The sequence below is a fragment of the Lacerta agilis genome, chromosome 12 (genome assembly GCF_009819535.1).
Source record: "Lacerta agilis isolate rLacAgi1 chromosome 12, rLacAgi1.pri, whole genome shotgun sequence".
Lineage (NCBI taxonomy): Eukaryota > Metazoa > Chordata > Lepidosauria > Squamata > Lacertidae > Lacerta > Lacerta agilis.
This window is the reverse complement of record NC_046323.1, coordinates 13,781,143-13,808,753: the sequence shown is the minus strand read 5'-3', so window position 1 is coordinate 13,808,753 and position 27,611 is coordinate 13,781,143. Positions and strand designations below refer to the sequence as shown.

The 27,611-nt window shown below is 42.1% G+C and overlaps 1 protein-coding gene across 3 annotated transcripts; it reads left to right on the top strand.

Moving 5' to 3' along the window:
* Positions 1 to 692: 692 nt before the first annotated feature.
* On the top strand, positions 693 to 26,919 carry CNOT10 (CCR4-NOT transcription complex subunit 10). Of its 3 annotated transcripts, none has more exons than XM_033165162.1 (19): positions 693 to 770; positions 4,758 to 4,852; positions 5,334 to 5,495; positions 5,830 to 5,980; positions 7,044 to 7,186; positions 7,615 to 7,701; positions 8,670 to 8,753; positions 9,699 to 9,816; positions 10,196 to 10,345; positions 13,615 to 13,817; positions 15,670 to 15,791; positions 16,760 to 16,936; positions 17,349 to 17,429; positions 22,731 to 22,844; positions 23,398 to 23,528; positions 23,976 to 24,011; positions 25,054 to 25,181; positions 25,529 to 25,604; positions 26,623 to 26,919. In XM_033165162.1, the coding sequence occupies exons 1-19, from the start codon at positions 749 to 751 to the stop codon at positions 26,775 to 26,777; spliced, it is 2,235 nt and encodes a 744-aa protein (XP_033021053.1). In that variant the 5' UTR covers positions 693 to 748; the 3' UTR covers positions 26,778 to 26,919. The 3 variants fall into 3 exon arrangements, with proteins under 3 accessions (XP_033021053.1, XP_033021052.1, XP_033021051.1); XM_033165161.1 differs by lacking the exon at positions 693 to 770 and adding an exon at positions 1,332 to 1,425 and having other exon boundaries at positions 17,352 to 17,429; XM_033165160.1 differs by lacking the exon at positions 693 to 770 and adding an exon at positions 1,332 to 1,425.
* Positions 26,920 to 27,611: the final 692 nt, after the last annotated feature.

Below are 27,611 nucleotides of genomic sequence, written 5' to 3'. Positions count from 1 at the left end.
CCCTAACGGACGGCAACCCTAGCTCAGGCGTGAAGAAGTCAGGCTACAATTGTGTGATTGTTACAGGGGAAGAGAGTGAGCTTTTAACGGAAACTCGCGCCTGCCAATGCGTCCCATAGAATCGGGAGGGACCCCAAGAGTCATCTAGTCCATCCCCTTGCCATGGAGGAATCCTGCCCACAGCTGTCCAGGGGTGGACTTGAACTACCACCAACTTCCTGGTTGTGACCCACTGCGTCACAGATGGAGTAATTTAAAGCAAAAGAGAGGCAGTAAGTAGGGCTAAATTCTGGTTTGAATTGCCTGGACACGGCCGCCATATTGACTCTTCCGCGCCCACAACCAGATTAGTCACCGCCCCTCCTCCTCCCGCCCCTCGGCCCCACCCACTTAAGCTCCTGCCCGCCAGGAGACGTCGGAGGCGTGCGTGTCGCCACTAAGCCGCGGCAAACGAGAAGACGCCAACGGCCTAGAAAGGCCTCCCCCTCTGCCTCACCCGGAAGCGGAGAGGAAGAAAGCGAGCGCTGCTCGGCGGAACCTGAGGTGGGGGGTATAAAATCGAGTCGCGCCCTTCCCCCCTCCCCTCCGCTCCTCTTCTTCTATTCCGGCGGTGCTGTCGCAGGAGGCGGTCGCGTCCACCTGAGACCGCGGGGGTGGTGAGAGAGAAAAAAGAGAGAGACACGGCGTCTTTTTTTTTTTTCCTTCCCCGCCTTTTTAATAAGCCGCGCGCGAGTCTTGAGCGACATCCATGGCAGCGGACAAAGGCGGAGGTGAGGACAAAGCGGGCGCTGGCTGCCTCGGCTGTTTGCGGGGCTACTTGTTCTTCCTCAGGCGGAGGGAGGGGGGAGAGAATAACCTCCTTTGGGTGGTCGTGGCGGAATGATCCCCCTTTCAGCCGCGTTTCCCCTGTCTCCATTGGATGGGTCGGGAGGGGTGCCGTGTATACCTCCGCGCGGTTCTGGAATGTAGGGCCGGCGGGCGGGGTGAGGCGTCGCCTTCTCTCAGGAGCGGGGATGCGAGGGGCAGCTTCGCCTAGTGGTCGCTGCAGCCTGGGGAAGAGGCTCAAGTTGCGGCTTATATCCCGCCTTCTCATCCCCAGCCCACAAGGGGAGTAAACAACAACAAAAACATTAGGGTGCCCAACCTGACAGTTGAGGTTCCTGCATTGCGGGGGGGGGGTGGACTAGGCGACCCTCGGGGGTCCCTCTGTGGTTCTGTACTGTTACAGAGGGTCCCTGCTGTGTGGCCTAATGGTTAGAGTGTTGGACTACAGCCTTGGGGGAGGACAAATGCCACACTCTGGGTGAGGTTGGTGGCCTGGCCTACCTGGCAGGGTTGTTGAGAGGATGAAATGGGGAACTGAGGATGAAACGCAGAGGAGGAGCACCGTGCACACCACCTTGAGGTCCTTGGAGGGTAAAGGTGGGGTGTAAACGTAGTAAATAAAACAAAAATAAATGAAAGAGCTCCTTGTGAGAGGGTGGTGGCAGGTGCACTTAATTTCATTTATATTCTGCTTTTCTTCCACTATGGATGTTCAAGGGGCAACTAATAGGGCTTCTCAGGCTCATACTCTGAAAGAACCTGCTGCTACACTGCTGCCCCTTCCCAGTCAGCTGTTGGTCAACAGCTATGTATTTCTGATACATACATACATATATGTGTGTGTGTATAAAACATGTTTGTTTTGAACTGCATTGCGTATCGAATTATGGTTTGTTTTTTCTGCTTCATATGCTCTTGTGTTTTGTATATATTGTATCAGTAGAAATCTTGTCTGCTCATTTTTAATTATTATCATGAGCTGCTTTGAGCTAATGTTGCTGGAAAAGCAGCATGCCGTCATTCCATCAAATCAAATCAAAACATGCCCTGGGAGTCTCCCTGTACATCCTCTGTGCAGTGCGGCATTCTTATACCTTGGAGGGCATAATGTAAGGGACACAAGGAATTAGCCTGGGCTCCCATGCTGATTCTCTTGTGGCTAGCCAGCTCTATCTGAACTGATAAACGTGCCTGAGAATCCTCTGACAGTGCAGTGAGGTCAGTCCCTAGACGCAGTTTGAGGACTCGGTTGAGGTAGTGACAAGATGCAATAGGGAACAGGGTATTCTGGCAGGTGCCACCTTCCAGAGCTATTGTGCCATAATAAAACAATCATTTTTTTTCTAAAAAATCATTGAAAGCATAACAGCCTCTGGGAAACCAGTGCATTGGCATCAAAACCAGTGAAATGGCATCAGCAGCATGGGTTGCTGTATTTTATTTATACCCCAGGTTTCATCACCAAAAGATCCACGAAAAGGTACAATAAGAGGAGGCTTGGGATTCAAGCTTTTTTCCTGCAGGTGAAAGAGATAAAGCTGCAGATAGAATGGGACTGGCCAATATACAGAAGCAGCTGTTTCAATTATCTATAACGGGATGGCCAACTCCCAAGAGACTGCGATCTACTCACAGAGTTAAAAACTGGCAGTGATCTACCCCCTTTTGGGGGGTTCAGGAAGGCCCATTTGGGGGGGGGTTGGGTCAAAGTTGTTGAGTTTTTTTTCAGGGAGGAGGTAAAATGTTGAGCATTTTTTAGGGGAGTCACAGTTGTCCAGCTTCTTTGGGGGGTGTCAGTGATCTACCAGTGATCTACCAGAGATGTCCAGTGATCTACTGGTAGATCACGATCTACCTGTTGGACATGCCTGATCTATAATAAAGAGGGAAGAGTTCTCGGTCACCACACAGTTCAAACAACTTTCAAAACAATAACATATTGATCTGGCACCTACAGGCTGGCATAAGAGGAATCTAGCCAAGTTTTCTTAAAGCCTGGATTGAACCACTGTTACACCACTTTTTATTATTATTAAAGATTTTCTTGGTTTACAAAGTGTGTGTAATGTCTCTCGTATTTTTCTATAAAACATTTTTACAGATCAATTTTAGTTGTTGAGACGTTAGGGAGAGGCGGGGAAGGAAGTGGGTGGGATGGTGGGGTGGGGAGATGATGTTTCTATTTTCCTTAATATATGTAGGATTTGGTATCAGCATCGCTTGTGTTGGTTCTCTGTTGTTTGCTTGTGTTTCTTTGGCGGTGAGAGGTTGCGAGTTACACCACTATTTGAGATGCAATGTGGTAACACAGAGCAGAGCCTCAGCTGAAGACTTAAGTATGCAAGTAGGTCCCAACTAGGATTTGGGAAGATGTGGTCCCTTAGGTATTCATGTCCTAAAACTTGTAGGACTGTAAAGGTCAAAACCAGGGTTTTGTATTGGAAGCTAATGAAGCTGGTATAATATCAGTAAAAAATTTTTTTTTAAAAAAAACAATTGCTAATATGCTTTCCATCAGTTGGAAGTGTCAGAACACTTCAAATGCAGCCCCATATCGAACACATTTAAGTAATCTTACCTGGTTGTAACCAAGGAATGTGTAATAGAGGCCAGAATGGCCTTTTTCATCAGAGTTCAGCCTAAACTGGGCAAAAACGCTTTAAAGGTGAACTTGGATTTTCTTGTGGTCTTTGTAAGGAAAGAAATGTCAGACTTCACTTTTTATTACAACCCTGAGCTCCACGAATTGGAGTCATTTGCGAAATACAGGCTCAGGTGTATGCATGTGTGCTAGGAATTAAGACACAGGGTGCCTCTTTGCACATGCTTACTCCAGAAATTTATTATCCCTACCAGAACCAAGCTGACAAGTGCTTTCACTTCGGGGAAACCAGGAGTGTATTTCTAAGTTTTCATTTTCAGCTGTCTAATGCTGTATGGCAAATAGCTTTTTAGTTGTTTCGGCTGCTAATGTGTTGGGAGTTTGATATGCTTCCCAGCTTAACTGCAAATCACCCAGACATCTCCCAGCAAATCTGATCTTGTTGTTTTGTCGTGTCCGACTCCTCATGACCCCATGGATCAGAGCACGCCAGGCACTCCTGTCTTCCACTGCCTCCCGCAGTTTGGTAAAACTCATGTTACAGTAATACCTCGGGTTCGTTCGCTGTGGGTTGTGTTCGCTACGGGTTATGAACGCGCCGAACCCGGAAGTACTGGAAAGGGTTAATTCCGGGTTTCGGCACATGCGCAGAAGCACAAAATCGCACTGCACACATGTGCAGAAGCAGTGTTTCAGGTTGCGCTCTGCTCATGTTGCGAATGGGCCTCCAGAACGAATCCCGTTTGCAACCAGAGGCACCACTGTAGTAGCTTTGAGAACACTGTCCAACCATCTCGTCCTCTGTCGTCCCCTTCTCCTTGTGCCCTCCATCTTTCCCAGCATCAGGGTCTTTTCCAGGGAATCTTCTCTTCTCATGAGGTGGCCCAAAGTACTGGAGCCTCAGCTTCAGGATCTGTCCTTCCAGTGAGCACTCAGGGCTGATTTCCTTCAGAATGGATAGGTTTGATCTCCTTGCAGTCCATGGGACTCTCAAGAGTCTCCTCCAGCACCATAATTCAAAAGCATCAATTCTTTGGCGATCAGCCTTCTTTATGGTCCAGCTCTCACTTCCATACATCACTAATCTGATCTACATTCCACCAAACTGTTTACCCAAATACTTAAGTTTCGCATTGATTTATTTATTTCAACCTGCTGTTCTTATTGACATATACCTGAACCTTTAAAAGCAAGGATTCAAAATTACAGAATTCAGTATTCTCTCAGAAAAAAATATGCTTGGGGCATGAGCAAGAAGAACACAATATGATTTAAGCAATATGAAACTATGCTTGGAGTTGAACTGTTGTTTGAAACACTTGTGTTGCAGATCAGGGAGCAGAAAAACATGAAGCAGCAGGCACATCATCTGGGATTACTGATCAAGAGAAGGAGCTCTCAAACAGTGCTCTGCAAGCATTCATGGTAAGGCAGTTCTTGAGATAGCAAATACGTATGTCATACACATGTAGTGTGATAGCTAGTTTTTGGAAGCACAATGTTTCCCATAGCAAGCAGAGTGTGGAGCTGATAGGATTTTGAGGAGCCGCTTATTTCATATCATAGGCACTGCTTTTTGTAAAGAATAAAGTCAGACATCCCAATACCTCCAGCCTTTAGTCTGATGTTTTTGTAGGGAAAATGCAATTTGATCTTTCCACTCTAGCAATCCTTTTAATATTTTGGTTTCTGCGAAGTTCAGGCTGCTAGCTAGACAGATATTTCCCACCGAGATAGGAAAAAAAGGGCGGAGGGATTGCACACGTGACTTGTTCCAGATTGGAAAATGTGACATCTGCCTGTGCACCTCTGTAAATTAGAAGCAGTGTTTTGGAATTCTAAGCTGGTTTTTTATTTTAAAAGCGTGTCTATTTAAACATTGCCTTTTCAACTGTGATACTTGCAGGCTGGCAACTATGAATCTTGTCTGCAACACCTTAGCTGCTTGCAAGAAATTAACAAGGATGATTACAAAATAGTTTTGAACATGGCAGTAGCAGAGTTCTGTAAAAGTAATCAGACGACAACTGACAACTTGAAACAAACACTTAATCAGCTGAAAAACCAGGTATTGCTTGTTTGTTGTTTCTGCCCTCCTTTTTGTAAAGAGTTCCTTGTGATTTGCGCAAATATTTCTCATCCCTCCATAATCCTGCAAAAAGTCATTTCCAAAAGGCAATGGAATCTTGAAGACAAAGTAGATATTGCAGGAAGTTCTTTCTGTTCATAAGTAAACTATCTTCTTGTATATGGTACACTCTGGGGTGCTTTGGGAAATGGCAATAGCAAGCTACATTTTCACAAAGACCAGTCAGTAGCACATACTGATTTAATAGTGCTTTTTTATTTGGTCACAATGTAGGAGTGGGTTAAAAAAGTGGGGCTGTGTTTTTATCCCCCAGGTTCATTCAGCTGTTGAGGAAATGGATGGATTAGATGATGTTGAAAACAGCATGCTTTACTACAATCAGGCTGTTATTTTGTACCATCTTCGGCAGTATACTGAAGCAATAATAGTTGGAGAGAAGCTTTATCAATTCATAGAACCTTTTGGTAAGTTGACAAAGGTAAAAGGCTCCTGGTCCTCGTCTCCCCTACCTCAGATTTCATGCAACTTTTGCTTGATAAAGCTAATTTGTATTCATTATATTTAAAATTCCATATCTAGTCAAGATAAATAGTTCAAAAACAATTGAACATATTTTTTCTCTTATGCATATAACAATACTATAATCACAGGAGCAAATATGTAGCTGCCTGTGTTCATATACCTCTTCATATGCACAATTTCAGAAGTTTGCAGAAGCTATTGTCTAATTATGTGCACTTGTATGACTAGCCTTAAACTGAAAGCCTTAACAAAGTCAGCATTTAAATCAGAAAAGTATTGTGGTGGTTGGTTTTCACAAGTAATCCTTAATGTAAGTGTGAAAATCACCTGCATTTGCGACAGAAATTTTGTATCACCTTGAACTAGTTTTAGCGAACACTTATCAAGGAAAGGACTCAATGTTTTTTTTTTTTTTTTAAGAATTTTATTATTTTTCCATAAAACAAAGAAAAAACATAGCATAAACATAAACACCATAAAAACATAATGTATGACACAATAGAAACAATAACAATATAAACAAACATAAAGAAAAAACATATACTAACCTTAACTAACACTTATCTTTGTACTTCTCTTATTACATTCTTCTCCATTCAGGGGACTTCCCCTGTTCCCTCCACTGTCTTCCAAATCATATATACGTTATAGGTAGCTTTGTATCTTATTCTATTAACATTTGCCATGTTTCTTAATATCCTTAACCTTGTTTAAACAAAAATAAATCGTAACTTAGACATAAAAATCTTATAATACTTTCTAACAATTGAATCCTTCATTCAAAAAGAACTTTCTTCTAAACAATTTTAGTTAACATAGTCTTACTAAAGCCATTCTTCTGCTTAACTCTGCTCAAATATTCAATTTTACAGATTTAACTAAATAGTCTTTGAATTTTTTCCAATCCTGTGACACCTTCTCCTCCCTCTGGTCTCGGATTCTGGCGGTCAGTTCTGCGAGTTCCATGTAATCCATTAAGCCAATGTTTGTTATTTTGTCTTCTAGAGGAGAGATTTGCCCAGGCAGTGTGCTTCCTGCTTGTTGACTTGTACCTGCTGACTTGCCAAGCTGAAAAAGCCTTGCATCTGCTTGCTGTATTGGAAAAAATGATTTTACAAGGCGGCAACAACAAAAATGGGAAAAATGAGGTAGGTCTAGGAGAATATAGAGGAAATGTAGTAATTTAAGAATATTTGTCAAGCTAAACACTAAATGGCCTTTTGAAATGATGGTGGAATTTCATATAGTTTGGATTTGGAACTGTTCACTTCACATTAATAAATAAACTTATTTTTAACAGCATAGGTATCCTTTATTGTAGCCAAACTGCTTTCTGGTGGCCTCTTAACAACTGGTGTTGTGTTTTGTTTTATTTTCACACAGGTGTTGCTTTTGAGAGTCACAGCTGCCATTTCATGTGCTTCTTTGTGACTGTTTTTGTGGCAATGCCTTCATTAGGTTGATTAGGGTTGGAGGGCTACTCCTTCATGAGATGCTTCAGAAATTATGAAGTAACACAATCACAATCATCTGCTTTAAAATCTGACAATTGTTTCATCTCTCAATTTGTGATCAGACAGGTAATAACACTAGTAAGGACGCTTCCAATCACAAAGCTGAAAGTGGAATGCTGACAGAAGCTGCTAAGTCTAAAATACATCAGGTAAGACTAAATATAGGGCTTTTTTATTTTATATGACACTTTAGAAGGTACTACATGCTGTTTTTGCATTTTTCAAGTGACCCAAGGTTAGGACATATGTGTAATTATTTCGATTGCACAGTCATTCCAATGTATATACAGTCATACCTCATGTGACAGATGCTTCATGTTACATGTTTTCGGGTTGTGGACCGCGGGAAACCCAGAAGTACCGGAACGGGTTACTTCCGAGTTTTGCCGCTCTGTGCATGCGCAGAAGCACCAAATCACGCAGACGCAGCACTTCAGAATGCGAACGCTGTGGGTTGCAGACGTACCTCTGTCACGGATTACGTCCACAACCCGAGGTTCCACTGTAACTGTAAGAGTAGCTTTGTTGTGTACTGGCCTGTGTTAGATACAGCTCACAGCAACTATTTTTTTCTGGCAAACGTGCTCAATCTAGTCACTCTGATTGTGGAAATAGTTGCTGTCCTTTGTTATCAGTATCCATGTGCCGGGTCAGTTCACAGCAAGTTTCTCCACATAATTATGTACCCAGAAGGTATTATTACGTGGACATAACAGGCAGCCACCTAGATGTGTGAATTAGTCTTTAGTTTCAATATTTCAAATCGTTACCCATATTTTGCAAGCATATAATACAGTTCCTCTAACCTTTTGCTTTGCACATCCTTTACTAATGAAATATACTAAAGTGTAGTATGGATTTTCAGATGACCCTTAAAACAATGTTAGTGTGCTATTTTAATTAGCAACTTAGTTTAGTACACAATTCCTCAACTGTGGTAAGGCTTCAATTTATCTTCAAAGATTCAATTTTGAACATATACATGTTTTAACCTTCGTTCAGCAAATTGTGTAATCGTGGCATGTAACTGTATATTGTTCCCCAAATGCAATAATTAATTGCTGAGTAGCTGTTGTAGTTTTATTTCAGTTTCATGAGATCGCTTATTAATTAACAGTATAAGGTGCGAGCCTATATTCAGATGAAGTCTCTGAAAGCATGCAAGAGGGAGATAAAGTCCGTTATGAACACAGCTGGAAATGTAAGTAACCATAACTGCTGGTTTAAGTCACATGTTTGCATTTAAAAAAAAATAATTTATTCATCATAGCATTCGATGGACAAATCGTAATGTGGAAGGGAGAAATTGAAAATAAAGCTTCTCTTTTAGGATTTGAGAAAAATTGACATACTGTAGTTGGGACTTCTTGAGTCCCAACCTGATTCTGGATTGTTAGATATAAATATTCATCTAGTTTATACATCTGTGATAGGACTTGGCAGTTTAAGGTAGCTTTCTAGGTGATGATTGATTTTGTAGATTCTAATGTTTCATTTTAACATTGGAACTTATACTCAGTTGGGTTTTAGCAGCAGAATAAGAGTTCTAAAAGTCCCCCCCCCCATCACATTTCTTCAAAGAGGTCAGTGCCCCAAATACCTTCCCTGCCAGTTCTTCCATTACTACCAGCCAAGAAGGGGGTGGGGCACCAATACAGGACTGGTCTCCTGGTGGCATTGTCACTGCCGCTTAGCAGGGCACAACAGCAACAAGGTTGGGTGGTATGAGTAAACGAATGAGAGCACCTGATTGGCTCAGCTGGTCCCCCTTCCCTTGCAGCCTCCCTGCCTTGCACCCATAGTGGTGCTGCTTGGGGGATATGGCCTTGCCGCTGTCTCTCCCCACTGGCTGCTCTTGCTTCCAGCTTCACTTCCCTGCACTTCTGAATTCCTTTAGAGTAAGTTTCTCTTTTGTAGCTATTTCTCTTAGGCAGCCTCTCAATTTCATGACCCCCTGCTTATGTCAGCAGTCCTTCAGGCCACACTGCAAGTCCTGCTTGGACTGGTAAGTGATGGCTTTCTGGCTGATGGATGTGTAGTCACTTCTGAGCCTGCTGTTTCTCTCGTGTAGATAACTGCAGTATCCCAACCACACTAAATTTCTCCTTCAAAGTACGAGTAACCATAGATATTGTTTTCTTTACAGTCTGCTCCTTCTCTCTTTCTGAAAAGCAATTTTGAGTATTTAAGAGGCAATTATCGGAAAGCAGTCAAGCTGCTGAACAGCTCAAACATCGCAGAACATCCGGGATTTATGAAAACAGGTACCCTAAACTTGTATGTTTGAAAAAACAGGGCTTCGTTTCACATTTTAATTTCCCTTTCCTTGAATTGGTGTAAAATGCTTGTGTGGACCGGAGAGTCTCTAGTAGATTTCTTTCTATATACATAAAAATGTAAGGCTGTCATCACACAGCTCCCATTGGAAAATTTGCATGAACTCAGAGGGGAGCAAAAGAGAATGAGGGTTTTAAAATGGTAGTTTTGAACAACAGCAGAGGCTTCAATAAAGCAGGAATGGAAGGATACAAAGGAGCTGTGAGGAAAGGAGGGCATTGGCGAGCAAAACGAGCAGGGGTGGCAATCCCTGTGGGCCTTAAAAAAAAAAAGGTCCAGAATTTCATTTATTTATTTTTTTCTTAGGTGAATGCTTACGGTGCATGTTCTGGAATAACCTTGGGTGCATCCATTTTGCTATGGGGAAACACAACTTGGGAATTTTCTATTTCAAAAAGGCTTTGCAGGAGAATGACAATGCCTGTGCACAGCTTGGAACAGGTGGCTCTGACACAGGTAAGATAGACTAGTAATAAAACATGCTGCAGCATTAGAAAATTGTATTTTATGGACCTATAATATAAGCATGAAATGGCTTCCTCCCACAATTGAAATACATCAAGTATCGAAAAACTACTTAATATGTGACTTCTTAATATGTAGGATTGTATTTTCCAACCTATTTTTCCAGCTAGACCACATAATGCAAAAAGTAGAGCCTCAGTTCTTCCAAATGTTTAAATAATAATCAACTTAGTGCATCACCTAAATTTATAAAGGAGGTAGCCAGACTTTACAGGTGAAGCTCGAAAAATTAGAATATCGTGGAACGGTTCATTTCTTTCAGTAATTCAACTTAAAAGGTAAAACTCCGTATTTTTTGCTCCATAAGACGCACTTTTTTCCTCCTAAAAAGTAAGGGGAAATGCCTGTGCGTCTTATGGAGCGAATGGTGGTCCCTGGAGCTGAATTGCCCAGGGGCCAAAAGAGGATCATGCTTTTTATTTTACAAAGGAAAAGGGAGTGTTGAAAGGACCCTGCTCAGCAGCTGATCAGCAAGAGATCGGGAGAGAGATAAGAGTCCCGGCTCCCTTTCAGCCCCGCCCTCCTTTGTTGAATGTGCTGCAGAGGGAGGTTGTTTGTTTCCCCAGGACATGTGACTGGCTGATTAGATTATCTGTCTGGAAACTGTAGAAATGGCTCCCTTAAGATTTTTCAGAAATGTGAGTTAAACCTCATAAAAATGGGGCTTTTCCTCTTTGCTTTTCCCCCTTTGCAAAAGGAGCTTTGCTTTTCCCCCTTTGCAAAAAAAGCTGCAAAACCTTTAGCTGATCCTCGAAAAAAAACCCCAGGGCTTTTCCCTTTGCAAAAAAAGCTGCAAAACTTTTAGCTGATCCTAAAAAAAGCCTTTTGCCTTTGCAAAAACAGCTGCAAAACTTTTAGCTGATCCTCAAAAAAGCCAGGGCTTTTCCCTTTGCAAAAAAAGCTGCAAAACTTTTAGCTGATCCTCAAAAACACACACACACAAGGGCTTTTAGAGGAGGAAAATCAGAAAAATATTTTTTCCCCTTGTTTCCTCCTCTAAAAATGAGGTGCACCCTATGGTCCGGTGCGTTCTATGGAGCGAAAAATACGGTAATATATGAGATAGACCCATGACATGCAAAGCGAGATACGTCAAGCCTTTATTTGTTATAATTGTGATGATTATGGTGTACAGCTGATGAGAACCCCAAATTAACAATTTCAACTTTGGGGTTTTCATCAGCTGCACGCCATAACCATCACAATTATAACAAACAAAGGCTTGACATATCTCGCTTTGCCTGTCATGAGTCTATCTCATATATTAAACTCCAGTAGCTAATGAAAACAATTGCTTACATAAATGAACCTTTCCATGATACTCTAATTTTTCGAGTTTCACCTGTATATGTATTTTAAGTACCAGATAGACTCCTTACAAGAACTGCATGAGAAGGAAAGTGGGAGGGTGCCCTCATTGGCCTTTCCTTCTTTCATATCTCTCTTGCTTGGTTCTATTGCCCTTATCATACAGAGTGAGCCTGGGCTGCACATGGAAGCAGCCCCGTTATTTGTGATCACAAACTCAAGTATGAAATACGCACCGTGTGAAATGATGAGGTTCATATATAGAGCATGTTCTCTGAATGGACTAATTTAGAATAATGCCTCCAGTACCATGGTAGTCTTGGTAGTGCTGCCCGCCCTGTGGAACACCCTCCCATCAGATGTCAAGGAAATACACAACTATTTGACTTTTAGAAGACATCTGAAGGCAACCTTGTATCGGGATATTTTTAATGTCTAATGTTTTACAATTTTCTATGCTCTGTAAGTTGGCCAGAGTGGCTGGGAAAGTCCAGCCAGATGGGCGTGGTATAAATAATAATTTAATTATTATCATTATTTAAGACAAATTGGAAACCATTAGTCCATGCAGATGTTGCTATAACCAGCTGGCCTTCATAAGTAAACTACTTGTGAATACAGTGGTACCTTGGTTCCCGAACGGCTTAGTTGTTGAACAAATTGGCTCCCAAACGCTGCAAACCCGGAAGTGAGTGTTCTGCTTTGCAAACGTTTTTCGGAAGCCAAACATCCGATGCGGCTTCCGCTTGAGTGCAGGAAGCTCCTGCAGCCAATCGGAAGCCACGCCTTGGTATTTGAACCGTTTTGGGAGTCGAACAGACTCCCGGAACGGATTAAGTTCGAGAACCAAGGTACCACTGTAGTCTGCTTCCATGAATGGCTTTTGGAAGGTTACAGGAGGATTGGGATCTATTTCTATGATTCGAAAAGTCAGGAGACAATATTTGAGTATAGCTATTCCAGTATACCATTATAGCCATTCTATTTTCCTTCATGCACTGGAGATATTGTTCTGCAAAGGGCAAGAGAGTGCTATTGCTGCTACTCAAAAACTGGCAAAAAAATGATTCCTTTCCTTCCTTGTTCCCTATCCCCCTTTCTCTGACTTAAGAAATCTGTGCATAATATTTAAAACTCAGAAGGCAATGCAAAAACAGGATGGGAAATGAGGAGTAAAGCACCAATGAGGGGGAGGTAGGAGACATTTGCTCTCCTCCCTTTAATTTTCTTTGCCAGTTTCAGGAGAAATGAACAAATCTCACCCTCCCGTATGTAGATCTGTCTTGACACTTGGGCTGTTACTTCTTTGTTTTTATTGGGAGGGGTCACCAGCAGTATTGGGCACACAGTGCGCTAGAGAGAGGCAAAGTGCTTCAGAGACTGGTGGTCATGCTGCTGTTGCACATGCAAGCTGCTCCCTAACATTTTGAGCCCTTGTCTAAAGTTCTCCCTCCAGCAATCCTGCTTACCATAAGACTTTGAGAGACGCAAAGCTAGTATGTATGGAGTGCACAAGATATTTTGGGTTCCTTGAATTGGAAAATAGTCACGGCATGAAGAATTGACCACATTAGTGCAGCCTCAACTCAAATAAAAAAGAGGGTTTCTTTTTTGGGGTGGGGGGGTGGGGGGAGAATTTGACTTGGTCTTAAGTGACAGGATTCACTATGAAGTAATTTGTGCGTTCAAGTGCAAGTCACTCGTTAAAATATGATTATCTATGTCATGAACAGGTTAGTCCGAACAAAATGGCCGTGGTAAAGCAGTGATTATATCAATTCTAGTTTTGGTTAGCTCCAGTGTGACTTGTCTTTGGATACAGGTTAATTTAACCTATTCCTTTTCCAGCAGTGTCCTTTTTGCACTTAATGTTATCTGATTCTTTTTCGCAGGTAAAAAGTTCTCAGGACGACCAATGTGCACCTTGTTGACTAACAAGCGTTATGAGTTGCTGTATAACTGCGGCATTCAGCTCTTGCACATTGGGAGACCGCTAGCTGCTTTTGAATGCCTGATAGAAGCCGTCCAAGTTTATCATTCGAACCCTCGTCTCTGGTTGAGGATAGCCGAATGCTGTATAGCTGCCAATAAAGGAGTAAGATGAACCCCACAGATATTTTATTTTCTAATCAGAAATAGTTTAATAGCACATACATACAAAAATGCAGTTCTGGGAGTTTAGTTTAGTTTAGTTTTTTTTTAACCCTGCAGTCTTTTGTCACGTTCACAGTATTTTCAGCTGCTTCAATACCTGAAAATTCTAGTGAGGAACCAGGTCTTTAAATGCTCTGGGAAACTATTAAAGAGAGTTATTGCCATTTTCTTCAGATTGTTGAAAGGAGCCATTTTTGATTATAGGAAAACAACTGTACTTCCGTTTTGTTTCTTGTGAGCCTCTTTGGTTGATTTGCATCACCTGCATATTTCAGTTTCTGGTTTTAGAAATAGCTACTGTGTTGTGTTGTATGGTATGCTAGGCTTGGTTTGGACATAATTCTGGACAACTGCTTACCATTACATCCATGAGCAGCAGCAGAGTTTAGTATCGCATGGTTCTCTCTTCCCCTTGCATACCCATGAAGAGATTATAAGCATCCACTTTTAAGCTGACCAGAGTTACTCTTTACATCTGAACTATGGGAATGATGGTTTGGTAACATGCAAGGATAATGGGCTAAGGTTTGGTGTGTTTGAAGAAACCATACTTTAACCTAGTTTGAGTTTCCAAAACTTAGTTTAAATGCAGAAATGTAAGCATTTAATATTGCAACAGTGGTGGAAGAGAGGGAAGTAGAAAGTTCATGAGCCAGCTTGTGCCCACAACACTGAAACGTAGTTTAACATGATGTCGGAAAAGGATGTTGGTGTTAATGCCTAATTAGGTGGGTGTTTAAATCAGAGTGATTGAATTTGGTCAGTGAGCTAGCGATCAATCCTGGAATAATCTTTGTATTCAGGTTTAGATTCTGTGTCTGCAGAGTTAGCTTTCTGAAAGTGGGTGGAGAGCACCTACTGAGATGCAGCCTGACATAAATTGGTTCACAACAGCAGTACTACCATCATACAGTAGCAAATAATAATTGAGAGCAGGGGGTTGAACACTTTTGGTTTTGAGAGATGGAGTGGTGTTCATGCTGTCTTTGAAATGTAGCATGAGGTCAGGGAGAAACAGGGAGTGCCTTTGCCATATCCTCCAGCTGAAAGCTTGTGAGCGTAATAGTGGTGTGCTGGTCCCCCCCCCCCCAGCTCTGGTTTCTGTTGGCTGCCTGCTTTCATTCAACAAGCACAGAGCTAAAACAAATCACAGGCTCCCTCCCATGGCCAGCTCATGTGGAAGGTGGCGATCATGACTGTCGAACCCTGATTAAGGTGGGACCCCAAATATATGTTGAGACTAAAAGTGGCTAGCTGGTGTATATCATACTACCACTTAAGTTAATAGTGTTTCAGGCCCATTAAACACAAAAATATTCTAATAACGCGATGAAACGATTCAGCATGCTCAAAAGAGCCTGGTATAATGATGGCGATATAGGAATACAACTTACAACTTGAGTTGAATCAGGCTGGTGGTGCAAGTGCAAACCAGAGTTTTATGGGCTTAGATTTCCAGGCAGGAAAGGACATTGTTTGCTCTTCCTGGGACAATGTTAAATTGGGTTGGAACTGATTGCTTTTAATGCCAGCGTAGATTCCTGCAGTGAATTCCTGAGTTGAGGTCTGACCTTGGAATTGGCAGTCTTTTTTGTGGCTGTAGTCTGCATATAAACTGGCTTGTAATAAGTATAATTGAAATTGCTACTGTGCCCAGAAAAATGGGAATATAATGCAGAGTATAAAGATGCTGTGGAAAGAAGGAACAGAATACTGAATAGTAGCAGCTACAGAAAATGCCAGCCTTTATCTAATAAATATTCCTCTTGCTGCCTTAAATGTTTGTTCCCTAGAGTTCAGAACAAGAAACAAAAGGACTTCCAAGCAAAAAGGGCATCGTACAGTCCATTGTAGGTCAAGGATATCATCGTAAAATAGTATTGGCATCCCAGTCTGTACAGAACATTGTTTATAAGTAAGTTGTGCAATTTTACGTTGCTGTTATCTGAAAGGGAAGTTGCTGGTTGGCTGAAAACATTTCCAGAGTGCCCTTTCTTGGAGCTCTTCTTTTATTTCTTTAAGTATTAATTTTCAGCCAATCATGTGAATGGAAATGCTTTGCGTTGCAACGTTTACAAGGCTGCTTTGTGTATGAGAAAATATGTCCAGCAGTTATGTTGGCTGGCCCTCTTTGCATGTCACAGGAAACCGCAGTTAATGGTTTCCCATGAATACGCTGGTCCCTCCTACTTCGCTCCCGTAGGGTGAGTGAGAGCAACAAGCAGCGATACCTGTGTTTTGTCCAAACTGGGGGTTGTGATTGAACACTATTGTGTTTTGCTGCTCCCACTTCTTGTGCAGCATGGGTGAAGCAGGAGTTATCTGCATGCTCATGAGAAACCATGAACTATGGTTTGCTGTAGTGTGCAAATGCTGTGCCTCAAGTTTGAGTTCCTCTAGCTTACAGAACACACTTCTTTATAATTGGCTATGTGGCATGAAGTGGGACCTGGACATGGAATCCAGTCAGATGGGTTTAGCAAACACTTTAGCACAATCTGTATAGCTTTGTTCTCAAAGGGCGCAGAAAAAGCAAAATTGCTACTTTGCTAGGTTATGGGATTTAAGGGACCATCTTCTTAAATTTAGTGGTAATATTCCTGTACACCTGTACTGTAAACCTTCCAAAAATGAGCTTGATGCTTTCTTTCTTGACTTTAAAATCATCTGGGAGTTTATTTACACAGGATTCTTGAAACTTCTCTTAAGACAAAATTGTGTTTATTTCTTTATAATATAGTTTATTCAGAAACAACTTAAAACAGGAATACAGTATTTCATGTAAACCAAAGCTGCTGTAGATTAAGAAAAAGATTTTGACTTCCTGACTTATAATCCTTGCCTATATTAATGTAGTACAATATACTTTTTTCTGTTTTCAAGTGATGGCCAGTCTTCAGCTATTCCTGTAGCTAGTATGGAGTTTGCAGCAATTTGTCTAAGAAATGCCTTGCTGCTGCTTCCTGAAGACCAGCAGGAGCCAAAGCAGGAAAATGGATCTAAAATTGGCAACCAGTTGGGAGGGAATAATGAGAACAGCGAGAACAATGAAGCTTGCAGGTGAGTGCTGCGTTAGATGTTTCTATTGCTTGCTTCACTAAATGTCTTGCCCACAACTCTAAAAATAAATTTTGTGGCTGCTAACACGAGTTAGGATAATTGAATACGGAGAAAATTGGGGGTAGTGAAAAGTGGTTTGAAAACGAATGTGTTGCACGTAAATAAAATCTAGCAAACCTAAGGTGCTGCTGAAGGTGTTGTAACTATACCATTACTCTACCTTTTTTAATGTTTCTATTGGTGTGTATTCCAGATATTGGCCTTTTCCCCCTTGGCGGCAGCAACAGCAGCCCCTTTCCTGTTCCTCTTTTTTCCTAAGCAAATGTTACTGGTTGTTAACCTTCCAAGCCTCTCATCATTGCACTTCTCTCAAGCTGTTAACATTGCCACTCACTCTCTGTCTTTGTTTCAGTAGCAAAAGCCACGAAGGAGACAAATTTGTTCCTGCTCCACCATCTTCTCCACTGAAGAAGCAAGAACTAGAAAATTTAAGGTAGGTCCTAAGGTTTCTGGATGTGCTACCAGATACCACAGTTACAGTATTCTGAGGACTTTGTTTCTGAAAGAAAGCAATCTAAGTTTGCTATCCCTAATATAAGAGAAATCTCCAGTACGAATTATTTTAATGACATTTTATATGAACATATGCTAATGATACCTTAATGGAGGTTCTATACTGAATGTAGACCCTTTGTACAGATTCCTAGCTCCACATACATCCACCGTAGAAGTTTTTTCATGTAGCTATTACTAAGCAGGAAGTTGATGAGGGCAGCCTCAGCCTAACTTCATGCTGTGGAAAAGAGGGGGAAGCCTGGGGTGGCCCCCACTATGGACTCTGGCCCGCCAGTATGTGGCCTCTCAACAGATAATCCCACTCTAAAGGAAAAAGCTCAGTAAGTTGTGTCACCTCCTAGAAGTTGGACAGCGCTAATTAAATTTAAACTAATTATAATTGGAAAAAATGTCCTTTTTCTTAGCATGTTCCTATAATGCAGGCATAGGCAAGCTCGGCCCTCCAGATGTTTTGAGACTACAGTTCCCATCATCCCTGACCACTGGTCCTGTTAGCTAGGGATGCAACTGCAGAAACTCCCCTTCTCATTTTGTAATGGGTGTTTGGCAGTATTGATAAAGATGTTAAACCTGGGTCTCCTCCCAACACTAGCATCCTCTCCACTTTCTCCCCAAAATATTTTCATTGTGGTGGGCATGCATCCAGGTGGAATCTAGTAATGTGGAGTACTAGTTTGAATGCTCAGACCCAGATAGTCATTGGGACAAAACTTCTGCATTGCAGGATAATTGGTGACACAAGATTCGCAGGAAAGCAAACGTAGGTTTCCACTGGTGTTCACATGCAGTTAACTATTTCACTGGAAATTGTGATTATCTGAGAGGCGCAAGAGAGAGAGAGTTAAAATTTCATTATGCAATGTAGTACTCCTTTTGTCCTAGATTATTATATAGGCGCAAGTTTCATCAGTATTAATAATGAGCACCCATATATAGGGGAATCATGTATATGCTGTGTTTCCTTCCAAAGAGGTACATCCTCCTACATAAATCCATGCACTTTCCTAAATGTGGGAATAGCTGCATTAGTGTGTTTCAGGTTTGTTTTTTGTTTTGATCCATGCATTTTGGGTACATTTATGGGAATTAACGTCTGCATGTAAATCCCAGGCATGGCCATTCTCACACTACAGCGGATGTGTGCCCTTGAATGAGAATTCAGACTGGCATATCTAGAAATGTAATGTGCATATGAATCCCTATTGCAGCATTTAAAGGAAACTGTATTTGGACTAAGTTTTCTCTCAGTTACTTAAATCAGGGGCGAAACTAGGCTTTATTTGACCCATTTTGGCACCCCCTGGAGGTTTCACCCAGGGCAGAAAAACAGGTTAACCCCCCCCCCTCCTTTGTAGCTACAGCTCTGCTTAAACATTAGTAATTATGGGTGGCATTAAACCAAGTTTTACTCAAGAGTAGGCCTATGGAAATCAGTGAGCCTAGCATAGACGTGTCCATTAATTTTAGTGGGCCCCTGTGAGTGAAACTTAATTGAATCCCACCCCACAATCCCGCAAGTGGAAGGTTTTGGTGTAAAGGAAGTACACAGTGCCAAGGCTGTGAAAACAATCTCACATTTGACATTTCTTGTGCTGTAAAGGAAGGAAAATAATCTTTCACAATCCACTGTTGTTCTCAATTGATGAAACTTGACAGCCTGTCAAGAAAATCCTGTCATTATAACAAAAATGATTGTATTCCTACCAGAAAGGGGGTGGGGAGCATGACAGGAGGGAAGAGAAACATTGATTTTAGCTTCTGTAAGGCTAGCTCCAAATAGCTAGGCTCCCTCTGTTTTGTCTTTATGTCTCACTATTTTTAATCTTCTGCACAAGATGACTGAAAATAGAAGTGTGTTGTTGTTTCATGGGAAATACGAATTTTGTCACTCATGCAGGCTATCCATGTCCTTGGCTACTGAGGGATGGAGCTTTGGCAGAAAGGAGTTTTATCCAAACGTGACCTGTGAACCAAATTTTACCTTCAGTTGCTGCATAGCTGTCAACTTTTCCCTTATTCCGAATAGGATTCCTCGCAAGAAAAGGGAAAAGTTGACAGCTATGAGTTGATGCTGTCAGCGAGTTAAAAATTCTATACAGAGTGGTTGTCATGGCCATACATCAAAAACCTGTAATGGCAGAGAGTAGCAGTCCCCAGTTTAATGGATTCTCTTGTTCCGTATCTTTGAACCCAGCTTAGTGGCTCACCTGCCCTGCCCCATACTTCTCCTAGTCTCTATCCTCAGCAAGTGTCCTTGGAGGGATGGCTGGCAGTCTTATCCCGCGTGAGCAGCATTGCTGGCAAATTATACATTATTATCAGTCATCACTTGCACTTGGGAGTTCTGTTTTGAGCTGTTTTGAAAGCACATTGTTTCGTGGACGGAATATAGGTCATGAAAAATGTTTCGAGTACCCCTTTAGGCTCCTGCAAAGTTTTGATGCATAGTAAAGGGTGCCAATTCTTTGCTTAGTTTATATCTTCAACAGCTGCCAGTCATGCTGAAGTATAGCAACTGTAAAGATTCCCTTGCTGGAAAAGTTTCTCTTAATCCTAGTACACTGGGCTTTCTTATCGCCTCTCCCTTCCTCCTGCAATTGCTGCCCCTGTGGCAACCGTTCCTTGTGCTTTATTGGAGACTACTTCTAATCCAAATTTCTAGAGCTCATAGTTTCTGCTCAGCTGCGTGTGGAATTATAGAAAACACTAGAACTGCAAAGGGCGGGCATTAGAACTGTGAATTTAATTAAGAGTTTAGGTCACATCGAAGTATTCAAACATTTCCCCCCTTTGGTTTTGTTCCTGTTAATTGCCAGAAAAGAATACTTCTATTTTTTTAAAAATAATTTTTATTCATTTTAAAGAAAGCCAAAAAAGACATAACAAAAAAATACAAAAAAGAAATTCTTCTTACAATAACGTAACTTTCTCTATACGATCCCCCCCTTCTGAATTTCAATTCTCTAATCTTCTTTGGCAATTTCAACTGATTTCTTTTTGCCCAATTTAAATTTTAACCTAATTCCTAGGTAAATACTGAAAAAACCTATAGTTACTTCCCTAAGCTTTAAAAACAGAAAAGAATACTTCTAAGGAAAATTGCAGCTTGGTTTCAAAGCTTTATGATAAAACTATTAAACCCCCCCCCCCCGCCGAGCTACTTCAAATTCACAACTGAACTAAATTCACTTTCAGTCTTCCACAGAAAATTGTCAGCTTGGGGGTGCCATTCATTTGCTTTAGGTACCTGCTGCATTTAAAGTTGTACCACAGTGAAACAAAGTGTTACTTCTTAGTAATCGATTACACTGAAAAGTTTCATGTGGTGCAAGCTTAATTCGTTGTCTAGATGAGCGTGAGTAAACTTTGTGGACTAATAGATTTTGTAAGAAAACTGAACTGGCTGGTTGATATAAAATGGCAGCTTTTTCTTTTAAAAGAAAAGCTTTTTCAGACAAAAGGGAGGAAAAGAAGCTCAAGAATAGAGAGTCTCTCTGAAGTCATTAAAGGCAGTCACTGGAGATGTGTCAAAATTCAAGAGTGGGGTTGGGGACAGTTATCTTTCCTTGGGTTTAACTGCAGATTGTCTGAGTAGTTGGCAGCCTTGACAGTGTTTGGAGCAATATTGTAAGCTGGGGGCAACCTACTTGAGTTCAAGTTGCCTATAAGCATATTCTCTTGGTTGCATTAGCATGCAACACTAAGCCTAGTTATGCCTGGGCATGAATGAGCAATGTATAGAGGGAAATGGGGGCTGCTTATCTCCCCCCCCCCCAAAAAAAAATCTGTTCCTGCTGCTGTGGTACCAGGAGCTAAGCCACAGTTTGGTTTGGCTTAGCATTACATCCCAACTCAGGCTCATGGTTTGTGTCCAGCTCCAAACCAGCAGTAAGCAAAAACAAACTTGTGATAAGCATGAGCCCAGGTTCAGATGTAACATGAACACGTGACTTGGGTCACTGGTAGTGCTGCTGCAGCAGCAGGAGAGGGGGGAAGAGGAAAAGTGACTAGTCACAGGAGTGCGAATGGATTTCAGAATGCTTGTAGACATCAAAGCCTTGCTTGTATACTGGGAAATGCGGGCATGATCTCTTTTGCATCAATTAGCAGTGCTTCCCCACTATAAATAAGATAGTGGCAGTGTGATTTGACTGCCCTTGATATGCAGCACCACCCTAACAGTTGCAACTGCAAATGGTGTTTTTTTAAAAAAGCAAAATAGATTTTTGGGCTTGAAAGGATTCCTGCTTTCCTTGGCAAGCTTCCCCCCCTCCCCGTGTGTTGGGATTTGATGTGACATCTGGGCACGGAACAGAGGAAATGGGGAGGGAGCAGCACAGCGATGTCTTACCCTGCTTGTGTGCAATTAAAGGGCATGCCTCCTGGGACACAGGCATAAAGGAACCCCAGGCCCTGCCATGAATTAACGTGGCTTACTGCTGAACCAAAAGTGGGCTTGACAGTTGCCAGAAGGCTGCAGCCGTAATAGCCCACCTACTGGCTAGAGAGTTTAATGGACTCCTCTTGCAGCTCTCAAACACCAGATCTGTCCAAGACAATCCACTCACCCCTCCTTTTCTCTGCCATGCAACAGGGTTGGATCTGTTCTTGTATCAAGGCAAGCAAAGCCTTCTCCTGCCCTGAAGCCAGGAGAGCCTGCCTTGAACTCTGCTTTGTGAAGTGGAAAATATCCCAAAGTGCTGTGTTAAGAAGGGAGGGAGGGGTGGAATTACAAGCTGTAAAAGCCTGACCTAATACTGACATCCTGATGCTGGCCTTTTGTTTGAAGCTGTGGAATGCTTGGCTCAAATTTCAGGGAAAGAATTTCAGGACCTACTTGTGCTTTATTGAGAGGCTGGGGGGACAGGCAAGGCCAAAAAAGCGTTTTTGCTGAGGTGCCCCGAGTGCCAATTGCGCAGAACCCATTTCTCTCTTTAGAGATGCTGGAAAAGCTTGTTTTCAATATTTCCATTTACTGCACATAGTAAAGTATGTAACAACTTTATTTTATGTTCTTTTAAATTTATTTATTAAATTTGTATACCATCCTTCACAGGTGGTTCACAGCATAAAAATGCAAGATTAAAAACACAAAAGAACTACTAAACAATAATCCCCCCCATTTAATAGGATAGTTTGTCTTTCAGCCAAAGGTCTGCTTATGTGGATTTTCTGCATGTATCAACTTACTATGTGTGTTTTCGTTTTTGTTTTCTAGGTGTTCAATACTTGCTTGCAGTGCTTATGTGGCCCTGGCCCTGGGGGACAACCTTATGGCTTTGAATCATGCAGACAAGCTTCTTCAGCAGCCCAAACTGTCTGGATCACTTAAGTAAGATTGTCCTAGTCTTTCTTTTACATTTAATTTCTGTCTATAGAGTGTAGGCATGTATGGCCTCAAGTTACGCCGTAACTGCTCACATAGTATTTGGGATTCTTTTCATCTATGAAGTGCCCAAAAAAATTATTCTCCCCTGATCAGTGGAAAAAATAAAACCACCACATGATAAAGCAAGAGACAATTTATATTTACACCTGGCTTTGAAGATGTTTTGCAATTCTGTATATTATTATAATACTAAATTGATGAAACAGGATCTCAATCCCTTCAGTTTGTCATCTTGCCCCTTCAGATTCCAAGGAGTATGGAATGGCTTTGGAAGTTGGAGAGCTGGAATTAGGCACCTCTAGCTCTAAATGGTCCAAACAATTACTATTTTATACAAGTATCCTCTTAAACTTAATTTTTAATGTGGGGTTTCTTAGCTGCAGTAGGGCAGTCACTCAGAGGGAGACATCCATGTGCTCTGCTCTCCAGCGGGTAGCTTGATGTGACTTGTTGCCAGATTGACCTTTGCAACTGTGCGTGCTCTTGCTTTCTGCAGGTTCCTTGGCCATTTGTATGCTGCAGAGGCTCTCATCTCTCTAGACAGAATCTCTGATGCCATTACTCACTTGAACCCGGAGAATGTCACTGATGTGTCCCTGGGGATTTCTTCAAACGAGCAGGATCAAGGTTAATGAGTCCATACTTGATTAGAACCGGTCATGCTTTCAACTGCCTTCCTGCTGTAACTTGTAACAGCTCTACATTTTAATGCATTGTTATAAAGGCCATAGCCGCTTTATATTTCAGTTTAAGTGCCCCTAGAATGCTGCTTCCTTTTTCTCTAATCTTAATATTGCTAACTTTAATTTGGACTGTGAACTCTTAAAAACATTGGAATCCCCAGCTATGCCTTAATATTTATGCACTGTCCGTAGTGCAAAAACAGATTTCAAAGTATGCCTGTATCTGTATTAGTCATATTTGCACTGTTATTGAATATTTCATCAACATTCATATAACCAGATTGATTGGAATAGGGGTCATGAATGATCTTTAAATTGTTTGTCTGAAGCATATATTGTGTTAAAATGTTGATTTCACTAAACGATGCATTCCTGCTTGTATTCTCCACAGGATCTGAGAAAGGAGAAAATGAAGCAATGGAATCCTGTAAGTACCCACCTCCCTGTTTACTCTGTGTAATTACATATGTGAAATTATGCACTTCCTTTACTGAGGAGCAGGGTGGGCTATAAATCCAGTAAATGCTCATGTGTCCTTTCTGCAGTGTGTTGCATGAACCAGTCAACATCGCTGCTCAAGTCCCTTACCAAATAAAGCAGCTGTTGTACCTAAGAAATAAATTTCGTATTAGAGTGAGAGGGGAACCCTTCCTAGGGCTCCCTTTTTATTTCTGGCATCACCTGATTTGTTACATATTTTAGCCTAAAGATCTTTTATTCCAAATAAGGAGCTACTTTTAAATTAAAACCATGGGGACCATCACTCAGGGCCCATGACTCATGGAAGGGCTTGTATAATGAATGGGAAGTTCATAAATTCAGCTCTGCCACAAAGGAGAAACCATGCATCCATTAGCTCACCATATAACCACCTTCCTCCTTCCGGCCTTTATTATATATTGCAGAAAATGTTTTCAGAGCAGAGTAGCTCCAGCTGTTGCAAGCAAGTGATCCAAACTCCATACCAAAGGAAATGGCTTTGACACACTGCTGCTGAAAATACTGATGGGGCACTGGTGTGCAAACACCTAAACACAATTTTCCTTTCTGCACCGTAAATATGCATCTTGGGTTGGTAATATAGGCTCCACAGACAAGTGGCTGTAAAAATTTGAAGATGCATATCCCCCCATTTCTAGCTTAAGTTTAAAGTTGTACTTGATACACTAAGCATTGTTTTTAGCTAGTTACGTGGTAAGCCAGTGTTGGCTTCCCCCAAAAGTGTAAGCACACAGGCTCCAGTAAAGGAGATTGTAGCAGTTTTACTTCTCCCCAATAGTTCTGCTGTGCTGCAACTTGTCGTCCAAACCCAGACTTGAGGTTTAGCTCCTGGCATGCCAGTCACATGCTATATAACAAAGGTGCATTTGTGCTAAGCCATGTGCAGACTGGGCCATTGGTTAATGGCTAACAATCTTAAATTTAATTATTCATCTTGACAAGTAATGTGTTTTTGCATCTTTTGTAAGCTGGCAAGCAAACCCCACAATGTTACCCCAGTTCTGTCACATCTGCACGGACCATGATGCTGTTCAACCTTGGAAGCGCCTACTGCTTGAGAAGCGAGTATGACAAAGCACGGAAGTGTCTGCACCAGGTGAGTCTTGTGGCATTTTCACTAGGGGAAACCACGGTCCCACAAGTTGTTCTGATAATTTTCCTTGTCGAAGCACAAGGTTTTCTCACCTACGGTGAACAAGCGTTAAGCTGTGACGGACTGGGTGGAAAAACAACACTTTTAATCAGAAAAAAGTATCTGCACCAGGGATTTTAAAGTTGGAAATATCCTTTGTCTCCCAAATGCCAAAGCAATGCTTTGTTCAGAAGATGGGCAGCCACTGCCTCTGGCGAAGTGTTTTTTTTTGCAATACATTTAAGGCACAATCTGAAGTTGAGGGACTCCTTTCATACATTAATTCAACTCTGTTTTTATTTTGGTATAAGGCTGCCTCACTGATTCATCCGAAAGAGATCCCACCCGAGGCCATCTTGCTGGCTGTGTACCTTGAACTTCAGAATGGTAAGTTGCAAACCCAAATCTTCCTGAACATACATTGCTGTTTCTTGATATGTTTTACAGACTTTCTTCCACATGAAGCCATAAGGTTTAGGAGTCTTGTGTGACTTTCAGAACCCCTACCACAGCCTGAGCACCTTGGATTATATTCGCCTGACAGAAAGGCTAGTCTCTGGAAAAGGGAGGGTTGTTTTTGGCACTCGCTCCCCTAACTTTGTGGAAGGCTGTTACCGTATTTTTCGGTCCATAAGGCGCTCTGGACCACAAAACGCACCTGTTTTTTAAAGGGGAAAAACCAGGAAAAAATTTCCTGGTTTTCCTCCTCTAAAAGGCAGGGAGGAGGGCGTACCTCCATTCACAGCGGCTCATCCCTGCTTGCTTTAAAGGGACATGGGGACGAGGGGAGAACGCTCCGTTTCTCCCCTCCTCCCCATGTCCCTTTAAAGCAAGCAGGGATAAGCCTGCTTTTGGCAACGGCGCGCAGGGTGGTGGAGAAAGCAGCAGCATCCCCTACTGTTTTCTCCACCACCCCGTGCCTTGCACCGATCCCAAAAGCCCGCTTTTGGGATCAGCGGGCAGCGCGTGGGGTGGTGGAGGAAATCCTCCACCACCAACCAATCCCAAAAGCAGGCATTGCAGCTGCCTCCCACCTCCCGCCGAATGCGGCGGGGGATGGGGGGAGGCAGCAGGAAGCAAAGGGGATGTTGCTGGATCATGCCAGCAGCTGCTGCCGGCACAATCCAGCAACATCCCCTTCGCTTCCCGCGAATGGGATGAAGGGGATGAAGCTTCTTTCGGCGAACGGAGGTGCTGACACGATCCAGCAACATCACCACTGCCTCCTCCCGCTGAACGTGGCGGGGCATGGGAGGCCGCGGGAGCGAAGCCTTCGCTCCATAAGGCGCACAGGGATTTTCCCTTCCTTTTTAGGAGGGAAAAAGTGCATCTTATGGAGCGTAAAATACAGTATCTATAGATTTTAACACAAAATATATATTTTAAGTCTGCAATTGTTTTCTAGGAAACACACAGCTGGCACTGCAGATCATCAAAAGAAACCAGCTTCTTCCTACAGTGAAAATGCTCTCTGAGATGCGGAAGAAGCCTGTGTTTCAGCCGACACACCTGGTCCAGCCTATTCAGATGCCTGCATTCAGCTCTGCTCAGAGGAAGTGAAGAAGCCGTGGTGAAAATTGACCCTTTGAGGGACCACATGGTCCATTTTGTACTTATATATATATATAAACCTTTGTGGTACCTGCATATGATGTACTGAAGTGTGTTGGTTTGAATTTTTTAATTAAAACAAACAAAAAAAATCATACTAGTAGATTCATTTTATCCCTTTCTCCAGCATTCCTTCTGCTTGTCTGTGAAGGTGCCTGGCTTGGCACTTGTGATGCTGTATAATTAAAAGATACAGAGCAAACATACAGATCTCAAAAGATTTGGCTGCGCTGTATGTATAGAGTCCTTTGGACCTTCTTCATCTACTTAGGAGGTATGAAATGCACCTTTTCATGCTTTTGCTGCATACCTAAGTAGGTTTACCTTGTATATATGGTATGAGCCCACGCAGATCAAGGTGTTAGCATTTGCCTTGTTGCATTCAGGAGGATTAAGTTATGGTATGACCAAACTGTACCTGGATACCCCACCACATTGGTGTCTCTGCTGATAAAACACTTTCCATCATAGAAGTGCAGGGCTTTTCCTGTACAGGATGCATTAAAAGCATATTAACTGGAAGAAAAACATCAGTTCTTCAAGAGTAGGCTGTTAGCAAGAGGTAGCAAGTAATAGGCTAACCTGCTTTCCAGCGTTGAGTCCCTATGAATTTCAGGAGTTAAGAGGGCTGTTGTGAAGCTAACGCTATCCTTGTTGGTTTTTGGTATACATGCATTTGAAAGAGGGGTGGGGAGAAATGGAAGACAAACCACAATTGAAGTGAAACTCACATTTATTTGATTAAACAAAAATAAAATAAACTGCATAGAAACATTTTAAAGT

What these genes read in the sequence shown, in the direction of transcription:
- CNOT10 (XM_033165160.1), top strand. Translation starts at nt 1,347, where the DNA reads ATGAAATGGGGAACTGAGGATGAAACGCAGAGGAGGAGCACCGTGCAC. An exon ending in CTAAGTCTAAAATACATCAG is followed by an intron (nt 7,702 to 8,669) that starts GTAAGACTAAAT and finishes ATTAATTAACAG; the next exon opens with TATAAGGTGCGAGCCTATAT. An exon ending in AACAGGTGGCTCTGACACAG is followed by an intron (nt 10,346 to 13,614) that starts GTAAGATAGACT and finishes TCTTTTTCGCAG; the next exon opens with GTAAAAAGTTCTCAGGACGA.